The sequence below is a fragment of the Henckelia pumila genome, chromosome 1 (assembly GCF_033568475.1).
Source record: "Henckelia pumila isolate YLH828 chromosome 1, ASM3356847v2, whole genome shotgun sequence".
NCBI lineage: Eukaryota > Viridiplantae > Streptophyta > Magnoliopsida > Lamiales > Gesneriaceae > Henckelia > Henckelia pumila.
This window is the reverse complement of record NC_133120.1, coordinates 104,620,586-104,644,666: the sequence shown is the minus strand read 5'-3', so window position 1 is coordinate 104,644,666 and position 24,081 is coordinate 104,620,586. Positions and strand designations below refer to the sequence as shown.

The 24,081-nt window shown below is 38.1% G+C and overlaps 2 protein-coding genes across 2 annotated transcripts; one reads left to right on the top strand and one right to left on the bottom strand.

The window, feature by feature from the left end:
- Positions 1–16,212: 16,212 nt before the first annotated feature.
- On the top strand, positions 16,213–17,527 carry LOC140888049 (lignin-forming anionic peroxidase-like). Its single transcript, XM_073295723.1, has 3 exons — positions 16,213–16,679; positions 16,771–16,936; positions 17,032–17,527. Exons 1-3 carry the CDS (start codon positions 16,263–16,265, stop codon positions 17,418–17,420), a joined length of 972 nt encoding a protein of 323 aa, XP_073151824.1. The 5' UTR covers positions 16,213–16,262; the 3' UTR covers positions 17,421–17,527.
- A 766-nt stretch (positions 17,528–18,293) lies between these two features.
- Positions 18,294–20,729, bottom strand: LOC140871359 (protein FAR1-RELATED SEQUENCE 5-like). The gene is made up of 7 exons (XM_073273835.1): positions 20,167–20,729; positions 19,971–20,047; positions 19,546–19,931; positions 19,151–19,430; positions 18,943–19,043; positions 18,665–18,850; positions 18,294–18,368 (listed from the first exon to the last, which is right to left on the bottom strand). Exons 1-7 carry the CDS (start codon positions 20,727–20,729, stop codon positions 18,294–18,296), a joined length of 1,668 nt encoding a protein of 555 aa, XP_073129936.1.
- Between the last annotated feature and the right edge of the window lie 3,352 nt (positions 20,730–24,081).

Below are 24,081 nucleotides of genomic sequence, written 5' to 3'. Positions count from 1 at the left end.
AAGGATGGCAGTATGAGACTGTGCATTGATTATCAAGAGCTCAATAGGGTCACAGTGAAGAATAAGTATCCACTGCCGAGGATAGATGATTTATTTGATCAGTTACAGGGAGCTTCAGTGTTCTCCAAGATCGACCTGCGATCTGGTTATCATCAGCTGCGGGTTAGAGATGCAGATGTGTCCAAGACTGCTTTCCGGATACGGTATGGGCATTACGAGTTCCTAGTGATGCCATTTGGGATGACCAATGCTCCAGCGGTTTTCATGGATCTCATGAACCGAGTTTTTTAGCCGTATCTAGATCAGTTCATCATAGTCTTCATTGATGATATCTTGATCTACTCTAGGAGCATTGAGGAGCATAGACAGCATCTACAGACAGCCTTGCAGACTTTGAGGGAGCATCGTTTGTATGCCAAGTTCAGTAAGTGCGAGTTTTGGCTCGAGCAGGTGGCATTTCTTGGCCACATTATTTCGAGAGATGGGATTGCAGTTGATCAGTCGAAGGTTGAGGCAGTGCAGAATTGGGGTATTTCGAAGAATGCTTCTGAGATTCGAAGTTTCTTGGGTTTGGCAGGATATTATAGGAAGTTCATCAAGGGTTTTTCCTCTATTGCAGTACCCTTGACTTCCTTAACCAAGAAGAACGCGAAGTTTATCTGGAGTTCAGACTGTCAGAGGAGCTTCGATCAGCTGAAGGAAGCACTCACTACTGCACCGGTGTTAGCGGTGACAGTACCACACGAGGAGCTAGTGGTGTACACCGACGCGTCTAAGCTGGGTTTAGGCGCAGTACTTATGCAGTGTGGCAAGGTTATTGCGTATGCGTCGAGGCATCTGAAGGTTCATGAGCAGAATTACCCGACGCATGACTTGGAGTTAGCAGCAGTGGTTTTCGCTTTGAAAATCTGGAGGCATTATCTGTATGGCGAGAAGTGCAAGATTTTCACTGATCACAAGAGCTTCAAGTACTTCTTCACTCAGAAGGAGTTGAACATGAGGCAACGGAGATGGTTGGAGTTGGTGAAGGATTATGACTGTGACATTAGCTACCATCCGGGTAAAGCTAATGTAGTAGCAGATGCTTTGAGTCATCAGTGGTATCATGTTTGACCGTATAGTTACCACTACAGAGCGAGATTCGGAGATTTGACTTGGAGTGTTATTCAAGTGGTCATGCACCGAGCTTGTCAGTGTTGACGGTGCAGCCAGTTCTGCGAGATCGGATCAGGGATGGACAGTCTACTGATGAGGAGTTGCAGCGATGGAGACAGAGAGATGAGGCCAAGGGTAATCTTATGTATACAGTTGTGGATGGCATTGTTCAGTACCGTGGTAGGATGTGGGTACCGAACATCGATCAGTTGAGAGCTGAGATTTTAGCAGAAGCTCACACATCTCCGTACTCCATTCACCCCGGAAGTACGAAGATGTACAGAGATTTGCAACTATTGTATTGGTGGCCCGGGATGAAGAGAGACATCGGGAGAGTGGTGTCAGAGTGCTTGACTTGTCAGCAAGTCAAGGCAGAGCATCAGCGTCCAGCAGGACTTCTTAGACCTCTTCCTATTTTGGAATGGAAATGAGAGAATATTACGATGGACTTTGTGGTTGGCTTACCGAGGAGTGCCAGAGGTTGCACAGCGATTTGGGTGATTGTGGATAGACTCACCAAGTCAGCTCATTTCTTGCCGGTGAGGACTACTTACTCATTGACACAGTATGCAGAGCTTTACATCAAGGAGATTGTTAGGTTGCATGGCATACCAGTGTCGATTGTGTCAGACAGAGATCCGAGATTCACATCCGCATTTTGGAAGAGTCTGCACACAGCTTTGGGGACTAGACTTTTGTTCAGCACCGCATTCCATCCCCAGACAGATGGTCAGTCTGAGAGAGTGATCCAGGTTCTCGAGGATCTTCTGAGAGCTTGTGTCATCGATTTTCAGGGCTCGTGGGAGACTAGACTGCCATTAGTGGAGTTTACCTATAACAACAGTTTTCAGTCGTCTATAAGTATGGCTCCTTATGCAGCATTGTATGGGAGGAGATGCAGATCTCCTGTGCATTGGGATGAGGTTGGTGAGAGGATTTTACTTGGTCCTGAGATTGTGCAGCAGACAGCTGACATTGTGACTCAGATTCGGGATCGGATGAGGACTGCTCAGAGTCGTCAGAAGAGTTATGAAGATACTCGACGACGAGATTTGGAGTTCGCTGTAGGTGATCACGTATTCCTGAAGGTGTCACCTATGAAGGGAGTAGTGCGGTTTGGCCGGAGAGGCAAGCTTAATCCGAGATATATAGGGCCATTCGAGATCTTGGAGAGAGTTGGCACGTTGGCCTACCATTTAGCTCTACCACCAGGGCTTGCAGCAGTGCACAACGTTTTCCATGTATCCATGCTTCGGAGATATGTCTCCAACCCGTCGCATGTGTTGGATTTTGAGCCTCTTCAGTTGACACCGGAGTTAGCATTTGAGGAGAGGCCTATACGGATCTTGGCTAGGGAGGAGCGGAGGCTTAGGACGCGTGTCATACCGATGGTCAGAGTCCAGTGGCTGAATCACTCGGAGGAGGAAGCTACTTGGGAGACCGAGGCAGATATGAGGACTCGCTACCCGGAGTTGTTCGGGTAAGTACTTTAATTTCGAGGACGAAATCCAATTTAAGGGGGGGGGGGGGGGGGAGCGAATTGTAACACCCGGTATTTTAAATACGTGAATTCGCATGCATAATTAGGAAATTTATTTATTTAAAATTTTAGATTATGGGTTAAATAATTATGTGAAATTATTTGTGCATGATTTAATTTATTTTTAAGCATTTAACCCATAATTGGTGATTTTATGATTTTTAGTATTTAATTGTTTTTGATCGCGTAGACGGGACCGTGGACGGACGAAATGACAGCTTTCTATCCAAATTATTTTATGAGTCTTTTTAGAGCCCAAAAATATTATTTTGAGTTTTATTTCCTCAATATTTTTAGTATTTAATTTTATATAATTTTAGGAGTCCGTTTTTATTCAAAATAAGCCAAAATAATGACTTTTTAGTATTTTTAAAATTCCCTTAATTATTTATTTCGGGATTTTTAAATTTATTATCAGATTTTAATTGTTAGTTAGAGTTTTTAAGTTATATATTTCATAATTAAAAATCCCTATTAATATTTTATTATCCTAAAAACCTATTTTTAAATTTAAAACCTTACCCTAATTCTACCCAAACCTCACGCCTCCTAAGCTCTCAGCCGACATCTCCCCCTCTCCTTCATCTTCTTCATCGATCAGAAATCTCCAAGGCTCCATAGCCGATTTTTCTTCGAAATTTCAAGGTTTGCTCGTCGTCCCGGATTTGTTCTACACTCTCCTATCTTTTCCTATAACGGTGCAAGGCATATCCCTTTTTATTTTAACGTACTATATCAGTGTTTATACGTGTGTGTGTGCGTGAGCATCATTTTCCTTCAAGAATTTTCAGAAAAAAACGAGAGTTGTTATGGTTTTATGCGTTTGTTCTTATGAATCTTGATCGTCTTCATGATTTTTCCTAGCCATGGTTCGTACCACTGCTGGTCGAAGGGTTGTAGGGCGTGTGAGGGTTGCCTAGACTCGAATGGCTCGAGTGGTTTGAGCCAAACGAGCCCAGGAAACCACAAGGTTCAGTCGGCTCCCTTGGAGGCGCAGGCTAGGGTTTCGTGGAAGGGGGCTCGGGTGTTGGTCTGTGGGTTGCATGGGGCTGGGTTAGTGGTCAGGTTAGGACCGCCCAGACGTGGGCTACGTCTGGGCGGCGGCGCTCCGGCCAGGGGCGGCCGGAGCAGGCCGGCAGCAGCCATGGAATGGCTGCTGCCCGCGGCCGAGAAGCATGGGGAAGGGGGGGGGGCGACGGGTTTAGGTGTTAGGGTTGGTTCCGGGCCGGGTCTATGGCTTGGGTGGGGTCAGTAGTGTGGTGGGTCGGGTTAAGTTGGTCTGGGTCTGGGTTGGGTGGGCCGGGCTCAAGTCTTTTTAATTTTAAAGTATTTTATGATTTAATTGGTTTTTGGGCCAATTAATTAGAAATAAAATGATTTGGGTTCCATTTAATTATTTGGGTTAAATTTAATTATTATTGGGCTTAATTTAATTAATTAAGTGAGTCCTCTAATTTTTAAGGGCCTTGGGGGCCCATGGAAGTTATTAGGCCAGTCTTTGGGCTTTTGGGCCCATTGGGCCAGAATAGGTCGTTATTGGGCCAGGAGTGTTTTAATGGGTTTTAATTAATTAATTGGGCTTAGAAATGTAATGTTGGGCTTAAGTATGTTAATGGGTCATTTTCAGTGTTAATGGGCCAGATTTAAGTAAATGGGCTTGAGTGTTAGGGCCAGCAGTCCAGTACAATCCATGAGAAATTTGCATGTGTCCTGAATATATATTTAATTATTTTATGCATTGAAGTTATTTTAATATTTATATGTTAGTAAGAAATTAAATTAAATATATATGAAGGACACACATTTTATTTAAGTACATGCATTCATGAAATAATTTTTATGCATGATTTAATGTTTAAGGTTGAGCAAAAGAAAATAATTTTATGTTGGAAGTTGAAGTAGTGCGACAATTTAAGGGGGACTCGTCCCCATATGTGAACTATTGAAAGGCAGTTTACTTCCAATTTAAGAGGTGATTCGTCACCGCCACGTACGTTGGTTTCCACGCTGATCAGTATTTGATGTATGATTTAAGGTTACACTATGGATACAACCATGTGATGTTAGAAAATAATTTGCTCAACAATATTTATGTATTATGTATGATTATGATATTTAAGTTAATTTAAGTTATGTTATGTCGTGATATTATTTTAAGCATGCTCATTCATGTATATGTTATGTATTAGTAATAAAGTGATTTAAATTATTTTAAATCCTTGTTATGTTAGCATGTTGGGCTTCTAGGCTCACTACACTGGTATGGTGCAGTTGAGTACGTAGAAGATGTAGTACCCACCGGAGGCGAGGACGTATGAGCAGACTGGCAGTGATCCCCGTGACCGTGATAGATGTCTGAGTCACATTGCATGTTTTGAATACTTCAGCATGTTACACATTTTAATTATTTTTCAGTTGTTGTGGTTTAGAATATTTTATTTAAATATTTTCAGTGCATGCAAACTTGAATCATTTTATTTATGCAGTATTTTAATTCAATATTAGACTCAAATATTTATTTTATTTAAAGAATGCATTTTTATTTAAGTTATTTATTTATTTATTTATTTATTTATTTTAAGTCTTTTTATTCTGTGCATATATGTGTGGGCATGTATGTACATCTATTTTAATTAGTATTAAAAAAAAAAAATTTTCCGCATTTATTAGTATTAGATGTTTCAGCTCCGATGGCAGGATCGGACGTTCCGATCGAGGTTCGGACGTTCCGATCAAGGATCGGAAGTTCCGATCGTTGTCTATAAATAGAGGGCCGAGGCTTCTTTTCCAATTGCCAATTCTGAGTATTTCCCTCTCCTTTCTAGTCTATTCGAGTTGTTCTAGCCTTCCTAGACTTAACTCGGTGGTCGGCGAGGTGTTCGGTAGTCGTAGCGGAGTTGTGTCCAAGTTCTGGAGGCATCGACATCAAAGGGCTAACGACGGACGAAGGTATAGTTTTTGCTTCCTATAAATATTTAGGAGTATGCAATAGCTTAGTTAAGGCTTTTAGAGCACTTTAATGATAGTAGTATCATTTGGCAGTGTATAGCAGACTATAGGCGTGGACCTAGAGTTGGTAGAGCTTGCACTGTTTTGAGGTACGGAAGTACTGTTCGAGATATCCTGACTGAGTATGCATGTATTATGTGATTGCATGATTTATATGCCATGACATTATGCTGCATTCATTTGCATCTTGCTGTATCTCTTTCGAGATGTCTGTTAGTAGGGTTGTACCCTATCCTGTTAGTGGATGGACTTTCATCGATTTGGGTCCGGCGTATCCACGGTTATCTCGGTATGGGAGCCACCTCCTGAAGCGACGGCACAACGTGCTACATACCAGGGCCCGGTCTGTCTCTGTTATCTGATCCTTGACCTCGAGTTTATAGGGAGTTCACTTTGCATGCATGTATACTCATACTCTCGTACTGAGCGTTTTATGCTCACGTCTCGTACTCTGTGTTTTTGGACACCCTATTCCATGGGGCAGATTTACGATTGGATGAGGACGGTGGATCCAGGAGGGGCTAGTCAGTGGTTGACCAGCTGGAGCTTCGTCTAGGTTTTATTATTGTTGTTTGGGTTGATACAGCTATTCGATTTGGTTGTATATTATTTGGATAAATTACAGATTCCTTTACTTGGGATTGTATAACGTTTATGGTTTTCGCAATTTTATTCTGATATCTGTTTAATTAAGTTAATTGCATGCATAAGTTCTGTTTAGTAGGTGATCCGGGTAAGGGTAACTACATTTATGGTATCAGAGCATGCAAAAGAATTCTTTGGATTTAGTCTCATCATGAGGTATTTTTGTAGATGGCAAATCGTGATGACCAGAGTTCTCATGGCAGTATTGGTGGGCGTTGGGGTGATGCCGATCGGGAGCCTCGTCGAGAACGGCGTCATTGTCATCATGAAGACGAGCGTTTCACTGTGCGTCGATTCTTAGCTATGGGTCCTAAGCCCTTAGTTGGAGGTGAGTCTCCGGAGGATGCGGAGAACTGGTTAGACTGCATGGAGATGACTTTTCAGAATTTCCATTGCACCGAGGAGCAGAAGATGGAGACCCTTGGCTATATTCTGGATGGACGTGCACGCAGGTGGTGGAGGTTTACTTCTGCACCTTTTGTTGCGGCGAGAGGAGTGGCCACCTAGGCCGAGTTTCGCACAAATTTTCAAAAGCGGTATTTTCCTCCTGCACTCCGACAGTCGAAGGCAGGCGAGCTACTGAGTCTGCGACAGGGAGCCATGTCTATTGATGAGTATCAGCAGAAGTTCTTTGATCTGCTATCCTATTGCCTCGAGATTGCTGATAGCTCAGAGATGAAGTATAATCTGTTCCTTCAGGGCCTTAACCCTGAGATCCATGATCGTGTGGCGGTTGGCGACGACATGTCCTACGAGGGTTTGGTGATCCGTTGTCACCAGGCGGAGGACAGCATTCGGCGGAACAGGTCTTTCCCTCAGTCGAGGCCTGCTAGTTCTTTGGGTCCCCGTGCCCAAACTTCCAAGAAGTCTGGATCTTCTTCTTCCTCTGGTTCTGGAGGTGTTGTCCGTTACGGTAAGAAGGACAAGTGTGACCACTGTGGGAAGAACCATCCATCCGACAAGTGCCGTAGAAATTCTGGAGCTTGTTTCCGTTGTGGAGAGACTGGTCATATCCAGAGGGATTGTCCATTGTCTAGGGGAGGCGGTTCTGGATCTGGTTCTCAGGCCACCGTACAGCAGAGGTCGCAGGGACAGCCTGCTGGGAGTTCTCATTTGAGGCCACGAGCTTCTGGCCAGGTGTTTGCCCTGAGACATGATCAGGCTGTGGAGGAGAATGAGAAAATCATCGCAGGTATATTTCTTCTTTATGGTATACCTGCTCTTGTATTTATTGACACTGGTGCATCTCATTCCTTCATTTCTGCACGTTTTGTTAAGAGGCATAAGTTACCATGCATTGCACTAGACGTAGTGATGTCTGTTTCTACTCCGACGGGCCAATCTGCTTTGGCTAAGCGTCTAGTGATGGGTTGCCCTTTAGAGTTTGAGGGTAACATTTTGATTGCGAATCTCATGGTCCTGGCGATGGACGACTTTGATTGCATTCTGGGAATAGATATGTTGACTACCTATCGAGCTTCAGTGGACTGCTATCAGAGATTAGTACGCTTTTATCCGGAGGGGAGTGAGAGCTGGTTTTTCTATGGTGAGGGAGCGCGACCCCCGATGCCTTTGGTATCAGCTTTGAGAGCCTGTCAAGCTCTAGAGTCTGGCGGGAAAGGCTACCTTATCTATGCAGTTGATTTGTCCGCTGAGAGTATTGGGATAGAGAGCATTCCTGTTGTGGATGAATTCCTAGACGTTTTTCCTGATGAGATTCCGGGTTTACCTCCTGTTAGAGAAGTCGAGTTTGGCATAGAGTTGATGCCGGGTACTTCGCCTATTTCTAGAGCACTGTATCGTCTGGCTCCGTCAGAGATACGTGAGTTGAAGAATCAGCTACAGGATATTTTGGACAAGGGGTACATTCGTCCTAGTGTATCTCCTTGGGAAGCTCCTGTTCTCTTCGTGAAGAAGAAGGATGGGTCAATGCGGCTGTGCATTGACTATCGGCAGCTAAATCGAGTCACTGTGAAGAACAAGTATCCGTTGCCTCGTATTGATGACTTTTTTGATCAGCTGCAGGGCACGTCAGTTTACCCCAAGATTGACTTGAGGTCTGGGTATCATCAGTTGAGAGTCCGTGATCAGGACGTAGCCAAAACTGCATTCCGTACTCGCTATGGGCATTACGAGTTCCTAGTGATGCCATTTGGTTTGACTAATGCGCCGGCTATATTCATGGATCTGATGAACTGTGTCTTCAGGGAGTATTTGGACAAGTTTGTCGTGGTCTTCATTGACGACATCTTGGTGTATTCGCGTAATACGGAAGAGCATGTTTCTCACTTGCGGTTGGTACTGCAGACTCTTCAAGATGAGCAGTTGTACGCCAAGCTGAGCAAGTGTGAGTTCTGGATGGATAGAGTGGTCTTTCTTGGCCATATCATATCCAGGGAGGGGATTTCTATTGATCCAAGCAAGATTGAAGCGGTACTTAATTGGTCGCGTCCGACGACAGTTGCTGAGATCCGTAGTTTTCTGAGTCTAGCAGGGTATTATCGTCGCTTCATTCTGAACTTCTCTCAACTAGCTCGACCTTTGATGCAGCTTACTCGCAAGGGTGTGTACTTCGAGTGGTCCTCCGAGTGTGAGGAGAATTTCTGTGAGCTTCGATGGCGGTTGACTTCTGCGCCGGTGTTGGCATTACCGTCAGGATCTGGAGGGTATGTGGTATACACTGATGCTTCTCTTCATGGGTTAGGTTGTGTCCTGACTCAGAATGGGCATGTGATCGCATACACTTCTAGACAGCTGAAGCTTCACGAGGACAACTACCCAGTCCATGATTTGGAATTGGCAGCCATTGTATTCGCTTTGAAGATCTGGCGTCATTATCTGTATGGCGAGAAATTTGAGATCTTCACCGACCATAAGAGTCTCAAATATTTGTTCACTCAGGCTGAGTTGAACATGAGGCAGAGACGTTGGATGGACTTGCTTAAGGACTATGATTGCGAGATTAAGTACCATCCGGGAGCTGCTAATCTCACCGCTGATGCTTTGAGTCTCAAGGTGCGACTATCCGCACTTCAGACTTGTTCGATGTCTAGTGCGATCAGTGACTGTTGTACTTCAGGTTATACCTTCAAGCATAAGAAAGGTATGCAGAGTATCCAGATGTTTGCGATATTATCTGAGCCAGCTTTGTATTCGCGGATCCGAGATGCTCAGATGACTGATTCGAAGACCCAACATTTAGCTCGTCTAGCTAACGAGGGTAGCTCGTCTGGATTTCATTATCAGTCAGATGGTTTTCTGTGTTTGTCTGGTAGGCTTGTGATTCCACAGGATGAAGAGTTGCGAGAGGAGATTTTGTCTCAGGCACATCACACTAAGTTGAGTATTCATCCTGGGAGCAATAAGATGTACAAGGATCTACGTACTCGTTTCTGGTGGAAAGGAATGAAACGCAGTGTTTATCAGTTTGTTTCGAGATGTTTGGTGTGTCAACAAGTCAAGGCAGAGCACCGACGACCTGGAGGATTGCTTCACAGTCTGCCTATTTCTGAATGGAAATGAGAGTTTATCACAATGGACTTTGTGACCCATTTGCCGGTATCCCCAAGGAAATGTGATGCTATCTGGGTTGTGGTGGACCGACTCACCAAGTCAGCGCATTTCATTGCCTATAGCCGGGAGTACGATGTGTATCGTATGGCACGGATGTACATTCAGGAGATCGTTCGACTTCATGGAGTGCCTGTGAACATTGTCAGTGATCGGGACCCCAGGTTCACTTCTAGATTCTGGGGGAGTGTTCAGCGTGCGATGGGTACTACTCTCAGTTTGAGTACTGCCTATCATCCGGAGACTGATGGTCAGTCAGAGCGCACTATCCGTACTTTGGAGGATATGCTTAGAGCGTGCGTCATGGATTTTGGTTCAGCCTGGCAGGATCATTTGCCATTGATCGAGTTCGCGTACAACAACAGCTATCATACTAGTATTGGGATGGCACCTTTTGAGGCGTTGTACGGGCGACGTTGTCGTACTCCACTCTTCTGGGAAGAATTGGGGGAGAGACAGGCTGAGGGACCGGAGTTTATCTAGCAGGCGATAGACATTGTTGATCAGATCAAGAAACAGATTAAGACTGCACAGGATCGTCAGGACAGCTATGCTAATATCAAGCGTAGGCCTTTGCAGTTCGATGTCGGGGAGAAAGTGTTTCTGAGAGTGTCACCTTTCCGCAAGATTCTCAGATTTGGCCTTAAGGGCAAGTTGTCTCCCAGGTTTATCGGTCCGTTTGAGATCTTGGAAAGCATTGGCGATTTGGCTTATCGACTAGCTTTGCCACCGCATCTATCCAGTATTCACGACGTGTTCCACGTATCTCTGTTGGGACGGTATGTGGCGGATGAATCTCATATTCTGCAGCGGTTTGAGGTTCAGGTGAACAAGGATTTGACTTATGTTGAGAAACCTATTCGTATCCTGGATTTTAAGGATAAGGTTTTACGGAACAAAGTCATTCCTTTGGTTTTAGTTCAGTGGCAGCGCCGAGGCACTGAGGAAGCTACTTGGGAGCTTGAGGACAGGATGCGTGAAGACCATTCTGAGTTGTTTTGATTTCATTCTTTAAGTTGTATTCAGTTGCAAACTCTGTAAACGTTTGATTTGAATAAAGAATGTTTTTGATTTCTGTATTGCATTCGGTACTTAAGATCTGATTTCGAGGACGAAATATCTTAAGTGGGGGAGAATGTAGTAGCCTATACCCTAATTGAGTAATTAAAGGATTAATTCTAATTAAATAAATTGGGTATCGGACGGATCGGAAGCTCCGAAGGCACGATCGGAAGCTCCGAACAGGATCGGAAGCTCCGATGAGCGATCGGAGGCACCGATGATATTACGTCATCCATGACGTGTGGTTGGATAGGAAGCTCTGATCAGGATCGGAAGCTCCGATCACCCCTATCCGAAGTCAACAAGTGATATTTTGACACGTGGCAGATCAGGATCTTCGAAAGCTCCGATGGCAGGGATCGGACGTTCCGATCGAGGTTCGGACGTTCCGATCAAGGATCGGAAGTTCCGATCGTTGTCTATAAATAGAGGGCCGAGGCTTCATTTCCAATTGCCAATTCTGAGTATTTCCCTCTCCTTTCTAGTCTATTCGAGTTGTTCTAGCCTTCCTAGACTTGACCCGGTGGTCGGCGAGGCGTTCGGTAGTCGTAGCAGAGTTGTGCCCAAGTTCTGGAGGCATCGACATCAAAGGGCTAACGACGGACGAAGGTATAGTTTTTGCTTCCTATAAATATTTAGGAGTATGCAATAGCTTAGTTAAGCTTTTAGAGCACTTTAATGATAGTAGTATCATTTGGAAGTGTAGAGCAGACTATAGGCGTGGACCTAGAGTTGGTAGAGCTTGCACTGTTTTGAGGTACGAAAGTACTGTTCGAGATATCCTGACTGAGTATGCATGTATTATGTGACTGCATGATTTATATGCCATGACATTATGCTGCATTCATTTGCATCTTGCTGTATCTCTTTCGAGATGTCTGTTAGTAGGGTTGTACCCTATCCTGTTAGTGGATGGACTTCCATCGATTTGGGTCCGGCGTATCCACGGTTATCTCGGTATGGGAGCCACCTCCTGAAGCGACGGCACATCGTGCTACATACCAGGGCCCGGTCTGTCTCTGTTATCTGATCCTTGACCTCGAGTTTATAGGAAGTTCACTTTGCATGCATGTATACTCATACTCTCGTACTGATCGTTTTATGCTCACGTCTCGTACTCTGTGTTTTTGGACACCCTATTCCATGAGGCAGGTTTGCGATTGGACGAGGAGGGTGGATCCAGGAGGGGCTAGTCAGTGGTTGACCAGCTGGAGCTTCGTCTAGGTTTTATTACTGTTGTTTGGGTTGATACAGCTATTCGATTTGGTTGTATATTATTTGCATAAATTACAGATTCCTTTACTTGGGATTGTATAATGTTTATGGTTTCCGTAGTTTTATTCTGATATCTGTTTAATTAAGTTAATTGCATGCATAAGTTCTGTTTAGTAGGTGATCCGGGTAAGGGTCACTACATATCACGCCCAAATTAACCCAACTCAGATTAACTAAATGGACACGTAGTAGCGAGAGTAGGGATCGTTAATTCCCACGAGGAAAGTGAAATTTATTTGTGTTCTTAAAAATAAAGGAAATAAATAAAAAGGGATTTTAAACTTTAAAATCTACTATGCAAGAATTAAAATAAGAAAGATCAAATAAATAACGAGACTTGGTATCGATCGACTACACCCTTGAAGTCATTCACTCGATCATCGATTCCCTAAAAATAATTAATTCACATCGAATATTCATCATTGGAAATTTAATTCCTATTTCACCTTAATTTTAGTTAACTAGACACCAGCGTTCTAAGTTAACCCTTAACAATAAATTAATCGGATAACAGAAATCTAGATTTAAACTCACGGTAGCATTCAAATGAGTAAAACTAATGAAGTTAGACAACACAAACACCAGCGGTTGTATTTAGTCTAGTCAATTGTTGTTCCTACGATTTAACAAATTCAACATCAGAAAATATTAATCACAGTTGCTTCACAAATCAGATGATTCAAACAATTACGAATTTGAATTCTAATTTAGCGGTAGATTGTATGAAAGAATTATCGGGTGATCAATCTAATAATCAAACACACAAGCATGAAATAAATCAGAACAACTCTTGATACTCGATAAAATTCAAACAATGAAAATCTGAATCTCACAAGATAAATAAATTCAAGGATTCGTCTTCCTCAACCAAGAATAAAAAAAAGAAGAATTAAAATCTAAGAATAAGAAAGATAAAACCTAGCCGCTAGATGAATTCTCTGTATGTAGCCGTCTAAAGATCTTCAGAAGTCATCAAAAGATAGTAATTTTCGAGTTATATGATGTATTTAAAGACTAGAGTCCTTCCCAAGAAAGTTTTCTAATTAAAACAGATTTCTCAAAAAAGTCGGTGCGCTCGAGTGCGCACAACCCAACTTACTGTCCCGAATTTTCAATAGGCGCGCTAGGGCGCACCGAGTTCATGCGGATCGAGCGCGCAGCTTTTTTTCCAGCGAGCAGCGATTTTGTAAAATTTATATTAGGAGATCTAGCCGTCGGATTGAGCTAAAATTTGGACAGCTGCTTCAAAACATCTTGACTTTATTCTGAACGGTGGAGATCAGATTTGGACTTCTATAAAATTAAATATGATTTTATAATCATTACTGCTCCGTAACTCATTCTTGCGCAATTGCTTTTCCATCTTTTCCTCGACAAAACGCTACGTCCTATACAATAAACACGGGAGCGTGTAATGTAGGCACGATATAAGAAAAACCAACAAAAACTTAATTAAAACAAATGAATGCACACACAAATGACAATAAAATGATAATAAAATATGCAACATGAACATGCCCATCATCTAATCTAATCTTGATGGAGAATGGTTAACGTATTCACCATGGGGTGTTTGGCGAGTGGCAATTAGTAAATTCATCTTGATATTAAGTCTCAAATCTGGGATAAGATTTCAAATTCAAAATCTAATTTTTACAATCTCTCCCTATTTCAGAATGCGGTGTTTAGATTATCATATAATTTATTTTAAAATTAATTCATGATTTTTTATAAAGTATTAATTATAATTTTTCGTTCAATTGTTATCTATACTTATATAATGTATTATATATAAATAATCTGCATATTAGAGAAAAGAGCCATTTTTTTGGGTCAAAATTACTCTTATATGATATATATATTACATTTTTGTTTTTTATTTTGTTTTTGTTTTATTTTGATATTTGAAATTACTGTTTAGTTTCTCAATATAAATCAAATTAATTAGAATAATGTCAATACACTAGTAAACTCTAAAGCACTAGACCCTAAAATTAAATATATTGTTTGTTGTCTTGATGTAACATTATCCACTTTTCAAAATTTTTAAAATTATTTAAATAATTTTTAAATCTATATTAATCTTCTAAATTTTAAATTTTTATATAGTACTATCATTCTTAATAAAAAAATTATGTTAAAATTCATTATATTAATTTGAAAATACAAAAATTTTCGTTTAAATAATTATCTCAAATGTATAAATACGCAGCGCTTGTGAAAGAACACTAGTATTTAATAATGCTGTAGTTGAGCTGTAAATCTAGAGAGGATTTGCGTGAAAGATATTGACATTGACCGTTTCCTGGGCAATAAGAGAACAAAATCAAACGTCAAAATACAGCTTGGTTTTTTATTCAACTTCTTAAAAAAAAAATATTGATCTCGTGATGTAATATGCCAACTTGCATTTGACTTTACAAGAAGTCAAAACTTACAAGGGGGAGAGAAAATAATATGAGTAAGTTTATTTTTTTTTGGAGGATAAGTTGATTTTAATTACGGTAGTTTAGTATAGGAAAAATAAAAATAAAATCTTTTGAGATCGATTTATTTATCAATTTTGTGAGATGAATATCTAATCAACTCACTACTTTTTTAAGTAAAAAATATATTGTATAATTTATGCTTATTTGAGTGAAAAAAATTACTTTTATGTCAAAATTTTATCATAGTCACAATTTTTTCCCCGAACTGTTGGCATGACAAAAAATTTTTTTTTAAAAAAATGATCCCGTGTTATTAAAATCAACAATAAGATAGTCTTGAATTACAAGATCAATCAACCAAAAAGGAAAGTCTCGCGTTCCCAAACAAAAGGGGTGGGGAGGAAATAACAAAAGAGGCAAGAGAGTGAGCAACTTCATTCGCCGTCTCCTGTCTGAAAAAATGATTGTGAAATTTTTGATCTGAAACCTATGTTTCTACTCATATAATATAATTATACAAAACAACTGCATATTATAATGTGCTATGATCGATCTAGAGACACAAATAGAATGTATTTTATCCCTAAAATAATTAAATTTAAATTTTGAAACTAACATAAAATTGTAAATTATACTTCTAATTAAAACATATGTTAAATCATAATAGAGGAGCTCAAAAAGTCTAATTCGAACTCAATGTCAAATATTTGCAAGTAAACATGATATTCACAATGGAACTAAATGGAAGTGACAAAAGAATAACATTGGGAAAACAAGTATTTATTAAACCTTTTTCAGAGATAAGATTGTGATTATTATAAGTAAGTTTATTGCAATAAAGTTAGTTTATGCTAATTTTGACTATTCCATTTGTGCTATCAAAAATAAAGTACATATTTAATTTCCATGCACCTTCGTCACTGCAACTTGTTTTCTATACACACACATGCAAGAATTTTGTGCGAGTGCTTTGGGACTCGTAACGTATTATTTCACAATTAACCATTTGGCCGTATTAATTTGCATATTCAACTATCTAATAAATAATATGCTTCAGACAAAGTAAAATAATTTTGAGTATTCGTATAGATAATTAATTAATGACAATTAAGGTTCAAATAAGTATATATGCATATTAATTTCTTCATTTTCTACAAATGTTAACAAAAAAAACTATTCATTCATCGTTCAAAATTTGATCTGTCGGTTTCAGCATAATACTTATTTTTTCAATATTGAGTTAGATTGCATAAAGTATTTATAATTAAATTCCCTCGAACAAAGACCAAATCAAATGGGATTGGTCAGTTGAACTTTTACATGCAATTGCAAATATAAAAAGCTGGAAAAGGAATCGACCAACATTTTTTAATGAATTGTGGCAGACATATACGCGTTGGTAGAAGTCAACAGTGAACAACGATAATTTTTTTTTTTTTTTAATTTTTACTTAACTTTACAGAATATAGCTCTCTTTTTGTCCTATAAATAGTTGCCAAGAACCCCATCATCTCCATCAACCTCAATTGCAATCAATCTGAGTGAATTAAGTTTTTCTATCAAAATCTCTTTAAATTATGGGTAGCTTCACGAGTTCATTCTGCAGCCTGTTTTCCCTTATATCGCTCTTGCTTCTACTCTCTAACATGTCATGTGAAGCCCAACTATCTACTACTTTTTATACCAAAACATGCCCAAATGCACTCACTGAAATCCGCAACGTCGTCCGACGGGCGGTATCCGCAGAGCGTCGCATGGCGGCCTCGCTGGTCCGGCTACATTTCCACGATTGCTTTGTTCAGGGATGCGATGCGTCGATTCTTCTCGACGAGACGCCCACCATTCAAAGTGAGAAAACAGCGTTTCCCAACATAAATTCTGCTAGAGGATACAACGTCATAGAGGAAGCTAAGCGTGCCGTGGAGCGCTTATGTCCCGGTGTGGTTTCATGCGCGGACATACTCACCTTAGCATCCCGTGATGCTTCAGTTGCTGTAAGAATTTATAATACAATATATATTTCCACCATATAAATTCAGACATGGTTGATTTTTTAATTAATGAAACATGTACATATGCATGCAGGTTGGTGGTCCATCGTGGGATGTGAAGCTCGGAAGAAAGGACTCCACCACCGCGAACCGTGCTCGAGCAAACACCGATCTCCCGAGCCCTTTCGCGGATGCCAACACCCTTATTTCCGCCTTTGCCGTAAAGGGACTTAACACAAGAGATATGATTGCCCTATCAGGTATATATATATATAGTAGTTTCACGTACGTACATGCATGTACTTGTACTAGACTTTCGGAAGTACTAACATTAATTGTTGCGTGACGTTTGTAGGAGCACATACACTCGGCCAAGCCCAATGCTTCTTGTTTCGGTCGAGAATATACAGCAATGGAACAGATATCGATGCAGGCTTCGCTAGCACCCGCAGACGCCAATGCCCTCAAACAGGTGGAGACGCCACTTTGGCCCCGCTCGATTTGGTGACACCGAATTCATTCGACAACAACTACTTCAAGAATCTGGTACAGAGAAAGGGTCTTCTTCAATCCGATCAGGTTCTTTTCACTTCCCCATCTACCAACAGCATCGTCCTCGAGTATAGCAGGAGTCCATCTGCTTTCGCTGCCGATTTCGCCTCCGCCATGTTGAGAATGGGGGAGATTCAGCCATTACTTGCACCAAATGGGATTGTGAGAAGGACTTGTGGCGCTATTAATTAACTAGGTCCATGCATGTTTGTAGCATAAACATGTAATTAGATTGGTTTAATTTATATTTCTTGTTATATTTCTTAATTTGTATTAATGGAATAAGTGTCTCTCTTGGACGATTTGTTTGTTATTTGTAAACTGTATGATATTTTTGAAATGAAATTACTTCAAATGCGCTTTTCACAAGTACCCTTTTTTTATGTATGAAATATTTGGGAACGGATCCCCTGCTGTGGGATCCCCCACAGCAGGGGATGCTGTTCCTTTAATTATGGTAAGTCATAAAACAATTTCAAATCTTAAATGCAATATTGATACGTAAGGATTAAGGAATTTTTGGGTTTTATTAATATGATTTTTTTTTTTTTAATTTAGTAAAAAGTTGTAAGTTTACATTAATTGTTTCCTTTTCTTTTGTTTTTCTTCTTTTCTTATTTTCTCTTCCATCCAATATGTTAATTTTTTGTTCAATTTATTATAAAACAATATATAGTTTAATTTATTGACGTTAAATTAATGGTCATCGCCTATCGGAAAGAAAAAATTAAATTCGTGATTTTAATATTAAATATTATATTATTTCAAAAAATATATCTTAAATACTATATTAATAATACTATTTTTTATCATTTAATAATGCCTTTGTATCATTTTGCAGAATGCTATGAGTATTGTTAATTTTTATAATAAAATTTTTAACAATATAAGACTATTAACATTTTAATGTTTAACTTAAAATGTAGAATATTTTCATCATGCATTATTGGATAAAACTAAAAGTAATCACTACACTTCCATCAAAAATAATAACTCATATATTTTGAGTCTTTATTTCAATTAACAATCTTAATATATTATTCCTTCAAAAAAAAACATAGATATTCAAGGACATGTATTGGATATATCTCCATTGAAATCCATGGGTTCAAGAGAATTCTGAGGATGATCAAGTTGTGCCTACATCAAATAAGAATACAAATTATAAAAACATTTTCAACTCATAAGAATTTTTTTTTTTTTTGCTTAAAATTTTTACACACCAAAAAATTCTAGATATAATTAAAGTTCATACCATCAATAATTTGATAAAATTGAATTGACTTTCAGTTGTTTGAAGACATGCCTAGGTACCGAAGGTGCTGAGCAAGGTACAGATAATTCATCATGTGTTCCAACGTCCTACAATAATTATAAATAATAAGCAAATATATAATTTTTTTCCACAAAATATCAGTAGTAATAATTATTTTTACCTTGACTCTAGAACCTATTTTTCTTCGTTTTGCTTTAAGTTCTACCCAACTCTTTAACCTCCTCGACTTTTTCACACCAATTTTTTTCTTGAATCCTTTTGCTTGTATCACGGAAGGTCCTGTCAATGATGCCCTGACACTATCATTGTTGTTTTGGCTCAATCCAGTCAAACGCATTTCCATGACCTTCTTGGTTAGATCACATACCGAATTATGCACCAAAAAAAAAGTTGATGGGTGGACGGATGCTTCGGTTGCCAATCTTATGAGCATCATACATAGTTTTCTATATCGTTATGAACTTTATCGTTTAGGATCTTCATCAACTTCATTCCCCATATAATCATGTACCACTCCACTTCTAGCTTTTCTCGTCCACCTGTTCAAGATATAATCCTCCGAAAGTTTTTTTTATGTCCAATACATCATATACTTTCACAGCATGACAACACAATAATCCAGTCATCTCAAATTTTCGGCAACTACATGAAATCATCTTGGTGCTAGGATTGAATGTCACCCTCCATTCTCCTTCTTTATCGATTAACCCGACAACATATTCAAATAATGGTTGAGTTTCATTCTTAAATTTTATGTAAGCAGCTGCGAACAAAACAAACTCCATTTGAAATAGATTAAATATAGTAGGTGTATAAATCTCAGAAAGTTGACGCAACATAGGAGAACTCTCTAGCTTTAATCTCGATAATTTTTGGCGTGTCTCAAATTCACACCTTAACTCATTGTAACGCTTTTCCTCCAAGACCTGTTTAAAGTGCTTAAAAAATTGCATTATATCTAAGTCGGGTTTCATACAACTCTTAATATCAGAATTGACGCTTTTCACTGAGTTGTGTGCTCCTCATACCAAGAGTAAAAACCTTTTTCATGTAACAAGCTGCCCATTTCTCTTTTATATTGTAGGTGGATTGCAACCATGTGTTTTCATGAACATTATATTGTGCTAGTAAAACACTCCATGCCTCCTCAAATTGAGTCCCATCATCAATGCCATACATGCACCTCTTAAAATCAGTCAAGAAATGAGAACCATCTTTCATCAAGTTTCCCAAGTGTTTGATGCCATTTTGCATTAAATGCCATGTACACAATCCATGGAATATCTCAGGCATCACCTCCTGTAAGGCCTTTGCCATAGCTTGATCTTGGTCGGTGAAGATAGTGAGAGGTTTTTTTTGCTTGTGTGCCTCTAAAAAGGTTTTGAACAACCATTCAAAGGATGATGCTGTCTCATCATACAAAAGTGCTGCACCAAAAATCACCGCTCCTCTATGATGATTGAAACCTGAGAAAATAACAAGTGGTCGATGTGCACGGTTCGTACAATACGTGGTATCCAATGACACAACATCACCAAAATACTCATAGTCGATTAGCATTCTTGCATCGGCCCAAAAAAATTAGTTATCTGTTCTTCCACATCCATCTGATTGGCATGATAAAATGATGGATTTTTAGATAATTGTTGTTGAAAATATCGCATCAGACAACTTACTTCACCATATACCATATTTTTTTGTCTTTTGGAACGAATATAGTTTTTTGCATCCAACATGGTATAACCAAGACCATTTATTCCCCCTGCATGTCTACTCATCAACTGAAAATTCGATTTTTGTTTAAGCCCAACCTCTTCTGCCAAATCAATCTCATATGACTGGACTTCTGTCACTTTACGTTGGGAAGCCAACATATGAACTGTTTCTTGAAGATGGAGCGGGTGATTGTGCTCTTCAATAAACTCATTAACTTTATATTTATTATCCACAAATGTGACTCCCAATCTTACTTTACAATTTGTTCGAGTCTCAAGCCGAGGATTGCGTGTCGAAAAATCTCTTTTGTCTTCCTTACGAACACCCTCCTTACAACAAACATATTTAGCCGAAGTTATAACACCAGTGTTCTTGTTCTTGTTAAAATAATGCTTCCTAACTCCAAATCCAATTTTTCCACCATATTCAATCCAAAACTTCCAAGCCTCATCTAGACTATTAAATATCATACCAATCTTAGGCTTGAATTCATTTGAAGTAGAATCCATCAAGAATCTCGATTCTTGATGTATCAATTCTGTCTCTATTTCAAAGACATTGACAAAAAATTCAATAAATTTATTTTATATATCAAACACAACAAATTAATAAAAATAATAATATAACTAATATCCAAAAACAATAAATCAAAGCTTAAAACGTCAAGTACATCAATTGCAACCAATGTCAATCAAAAGAGAGTGGTATATCACAAATGATAACCTTATTAGTGATAAATATAATATTTGTAATGAAAAATTTTTAATCTTAGAATTTTATACTACTAATTTTGTTTATAATATTTTACAAATATTATTTGAAAAAAAAACATCACGGACAGTTTTCTAAAATATGCAAAAATGAAAGGCAAATTCAAAATTAAAAAACCACTTACATTATTCATGATTTTATATAACTACTGATTATTGATTAATAAATTCACGATAAAAAAATATAACATACTAATTAATTTAATATACAGAATCATATATTTTCTTTTAACTAACTTTAAAATAATTTTAAAACAAAAGTACAAACAAAGAAGCGAAGAAAATTTTTTCATCCCTATAAAAAATTATTAAATATCACAAGATAAAAACTAGTATATATATATATATATATATATATATATATTCAATAATACAATAAAAAGAACAAACAAATAAAACAAAATAAAAAATTCAGCAGCCAAACAATAAATAAAAATAAACATGTGAAAGATCAAGAAGTCGAACCTTTATGTTGGAGTCTTTCCTGTAAAAATAAAAATAAAAATAAAAAATTGAATGCAAGAAAACAGAAGAAAAAGGATTAGTTGTCGGACGAAGAAAACAACGAGAAAGAAAAAAATTTGAAACTAAATATGTTTTACCAAATTAAAAAAAACCCATATTAATAAAGCCAAAAAAAATATAAATTAAACTATGTATTTTTTTATAATAAATTTAACAAAAAATTAACATATTGGATGGAGGAGAAAATAAGAAAAGAGGAAAAACAAAAGAAAAGGAAACAATTAATATAAACTTAAAACTTTTTACTAAATTAAAAAAAAAACCATATTAATGAAATCCAAAAATTCCTTAATCCTTACGTATTAATATTGCATTTGGGAACAACATCCCCTGCTGTGGGGGATCCACAGCAGGGGATCCGTTCCCGAAATATTTATCAAGGAATTAACCTTAATTATATAGTTTTTTTTTGTGCTTGTTGATGGCTTTTTCACTTTACCTAAAATAAAGCACATAAATTTTAAACTTCCATTCCTATTTGAAAGGAGGTGAAAATTAATACTTGTTATAAATAGTGTAACGCGACACGGAAATATGTTTTTCTCGAATTTAGAAATTAGTGAAAATTAGAAAAATAACATTAGAAATAATAATAATGACTAACTTGGAATTAATTAAGGAGAATTTTAATATATGTGTGTCCATTATATTGTTCGTTAACCTTCAACACATGTTCGAGAGAGTGCAAATAAGATAAAAGTGACTTCTAAAAAAAAAAAAAAAAAGGAATAAAGTGACATGCGGTTAATTAATTAATTAGAGAACTCAGTAGGGGTGGCCGGGTGGGCTTTTCCCCATTGGCGAGAGAGAAAGACAAGTGTTCTCTCTTTATTTTTATTTTTTATTTTTTTATGTCTCTCTTGTATTTGGAGCGCAAATATTATTATGTATCAAACATATATATTATCTTTCACTTTTTTTTTCCAAGAGTTGTTAAAATGAGTTGGGTTTGTTGGAATAATATGTCTCGCCAACTTCGTATGGTATATAACTAATTAAAGTTTGGATTGATAATTTTCCAATCAGACCAAATAATAATAGGACAAATCCGCGTCACTAAATGGCAGGTCGCTGGCTATTACCGTAAATCAATCATGGATCATAAACCACTGGAGGTGGGATGTATTGTTCGGTGATTCCGGGACACAAAATGGAGCTAATGGATCGCTTTGGGAAGTCCGTTAGCCATCAAAATTTTCCAGAGTTGCATACATGGACTTAAACATCTTGGGTGTGGCCTGTGTAGTAAACTTCACACTTCAGATCTTCAGTGAATGGTGTGTTAGTTGTCTCACGTCGATGGATAAAGTTCTTGGAAGTTGTTTGTAAAATTTTTTTGTTTAATTAATGAGTTTCTTAACCTGTGTAAAGATATATATATAAAAAAAAAATGTTATACATTAGAATATGCGAGGGAATTTCATTTTTATTGGAGCAACGAATGAGATTTTCAAGAGAATGTTGTTTGATCACATGTTATATAATATACAACATTAGAGTATATATGTTCAATTATAAAGTTGGTGTGATTATATCGTAGTGATAATGTTGAAATATAAATTAGCTAGTATTCTTCCCACTGACAGCCATGTTAACTGGTATAATAGCTACGACAGCCCCATCTGTCAGGTAAAGGTTTATCACCTAAGGCCTAATCATTCTGCCTATCCTTCAGTCCGTCTATTATTCGAAATGGTCTATTACGTAAGCTGTACTAGTCTCTTTTCTAGCCTGAAAGGGAGTCATAGAGCCCGTTTGGATTCTGTAGTCATTTTTTAAAATAAGTGCTTTTTTAAGCTATAAATTTTGGCTTCTGAAAAAGCCCATTTTTTTACTTAAAAAAGTACTTTTTTAAGCATTTTTTTACTCATCCAAACACCTTATCAGCTGAAAAAGCACTTTTTTTTTTATTTTTAAAAAAGTGCTTTTTTGGCCTGGCTTCTCATTCCAAACTGGGCCATAAACAACTTAATGCAGCGGCTACATTCGAGAAAGCAAGGGAATGCGAAAATAAAAATATATCTATTATATAAATAAAACAAAGTTTGGTCAGTTTGATCATCGAGCGCGAACATTTCCTTCTATCTGTAAAGTCGAAATTTAATAATTCACTTCAATGAAGGAGGGAAACACTTTCGAACATCTGCTGAAATCCACTCAACTTCATTTGACTTTGTAGATGCTCTTAGAACTATAACCTTGTTTATATGTATAATTTATATATAGTAGTGTATCAGAACATGTGTTGTGTGCTTGCACAATCTTTTTAATTAATTTGATTTATATTCAAATATGTGTGATAAGTGCAATTTTTGCACTTATATTTTATATGATTTAACTTGAATTTTGTTATGTATCGAGCGATATTATATATGCATGTTTTTGTTTGTTTGTGTCGTTTGCAAGAATTTAGGTAACAATCATTTTTTGTCATGTGAAATAAGTGAAATAGATGAAATGAGGAGAAGGAGATAAGATCGAAGCGAAAAGAAGTGCGGATATCAAATTCGGAGCACCGAGAAGTGGCGCAAGAAGGAATTACGAAGCAGCAAGTGCACAAAAATTA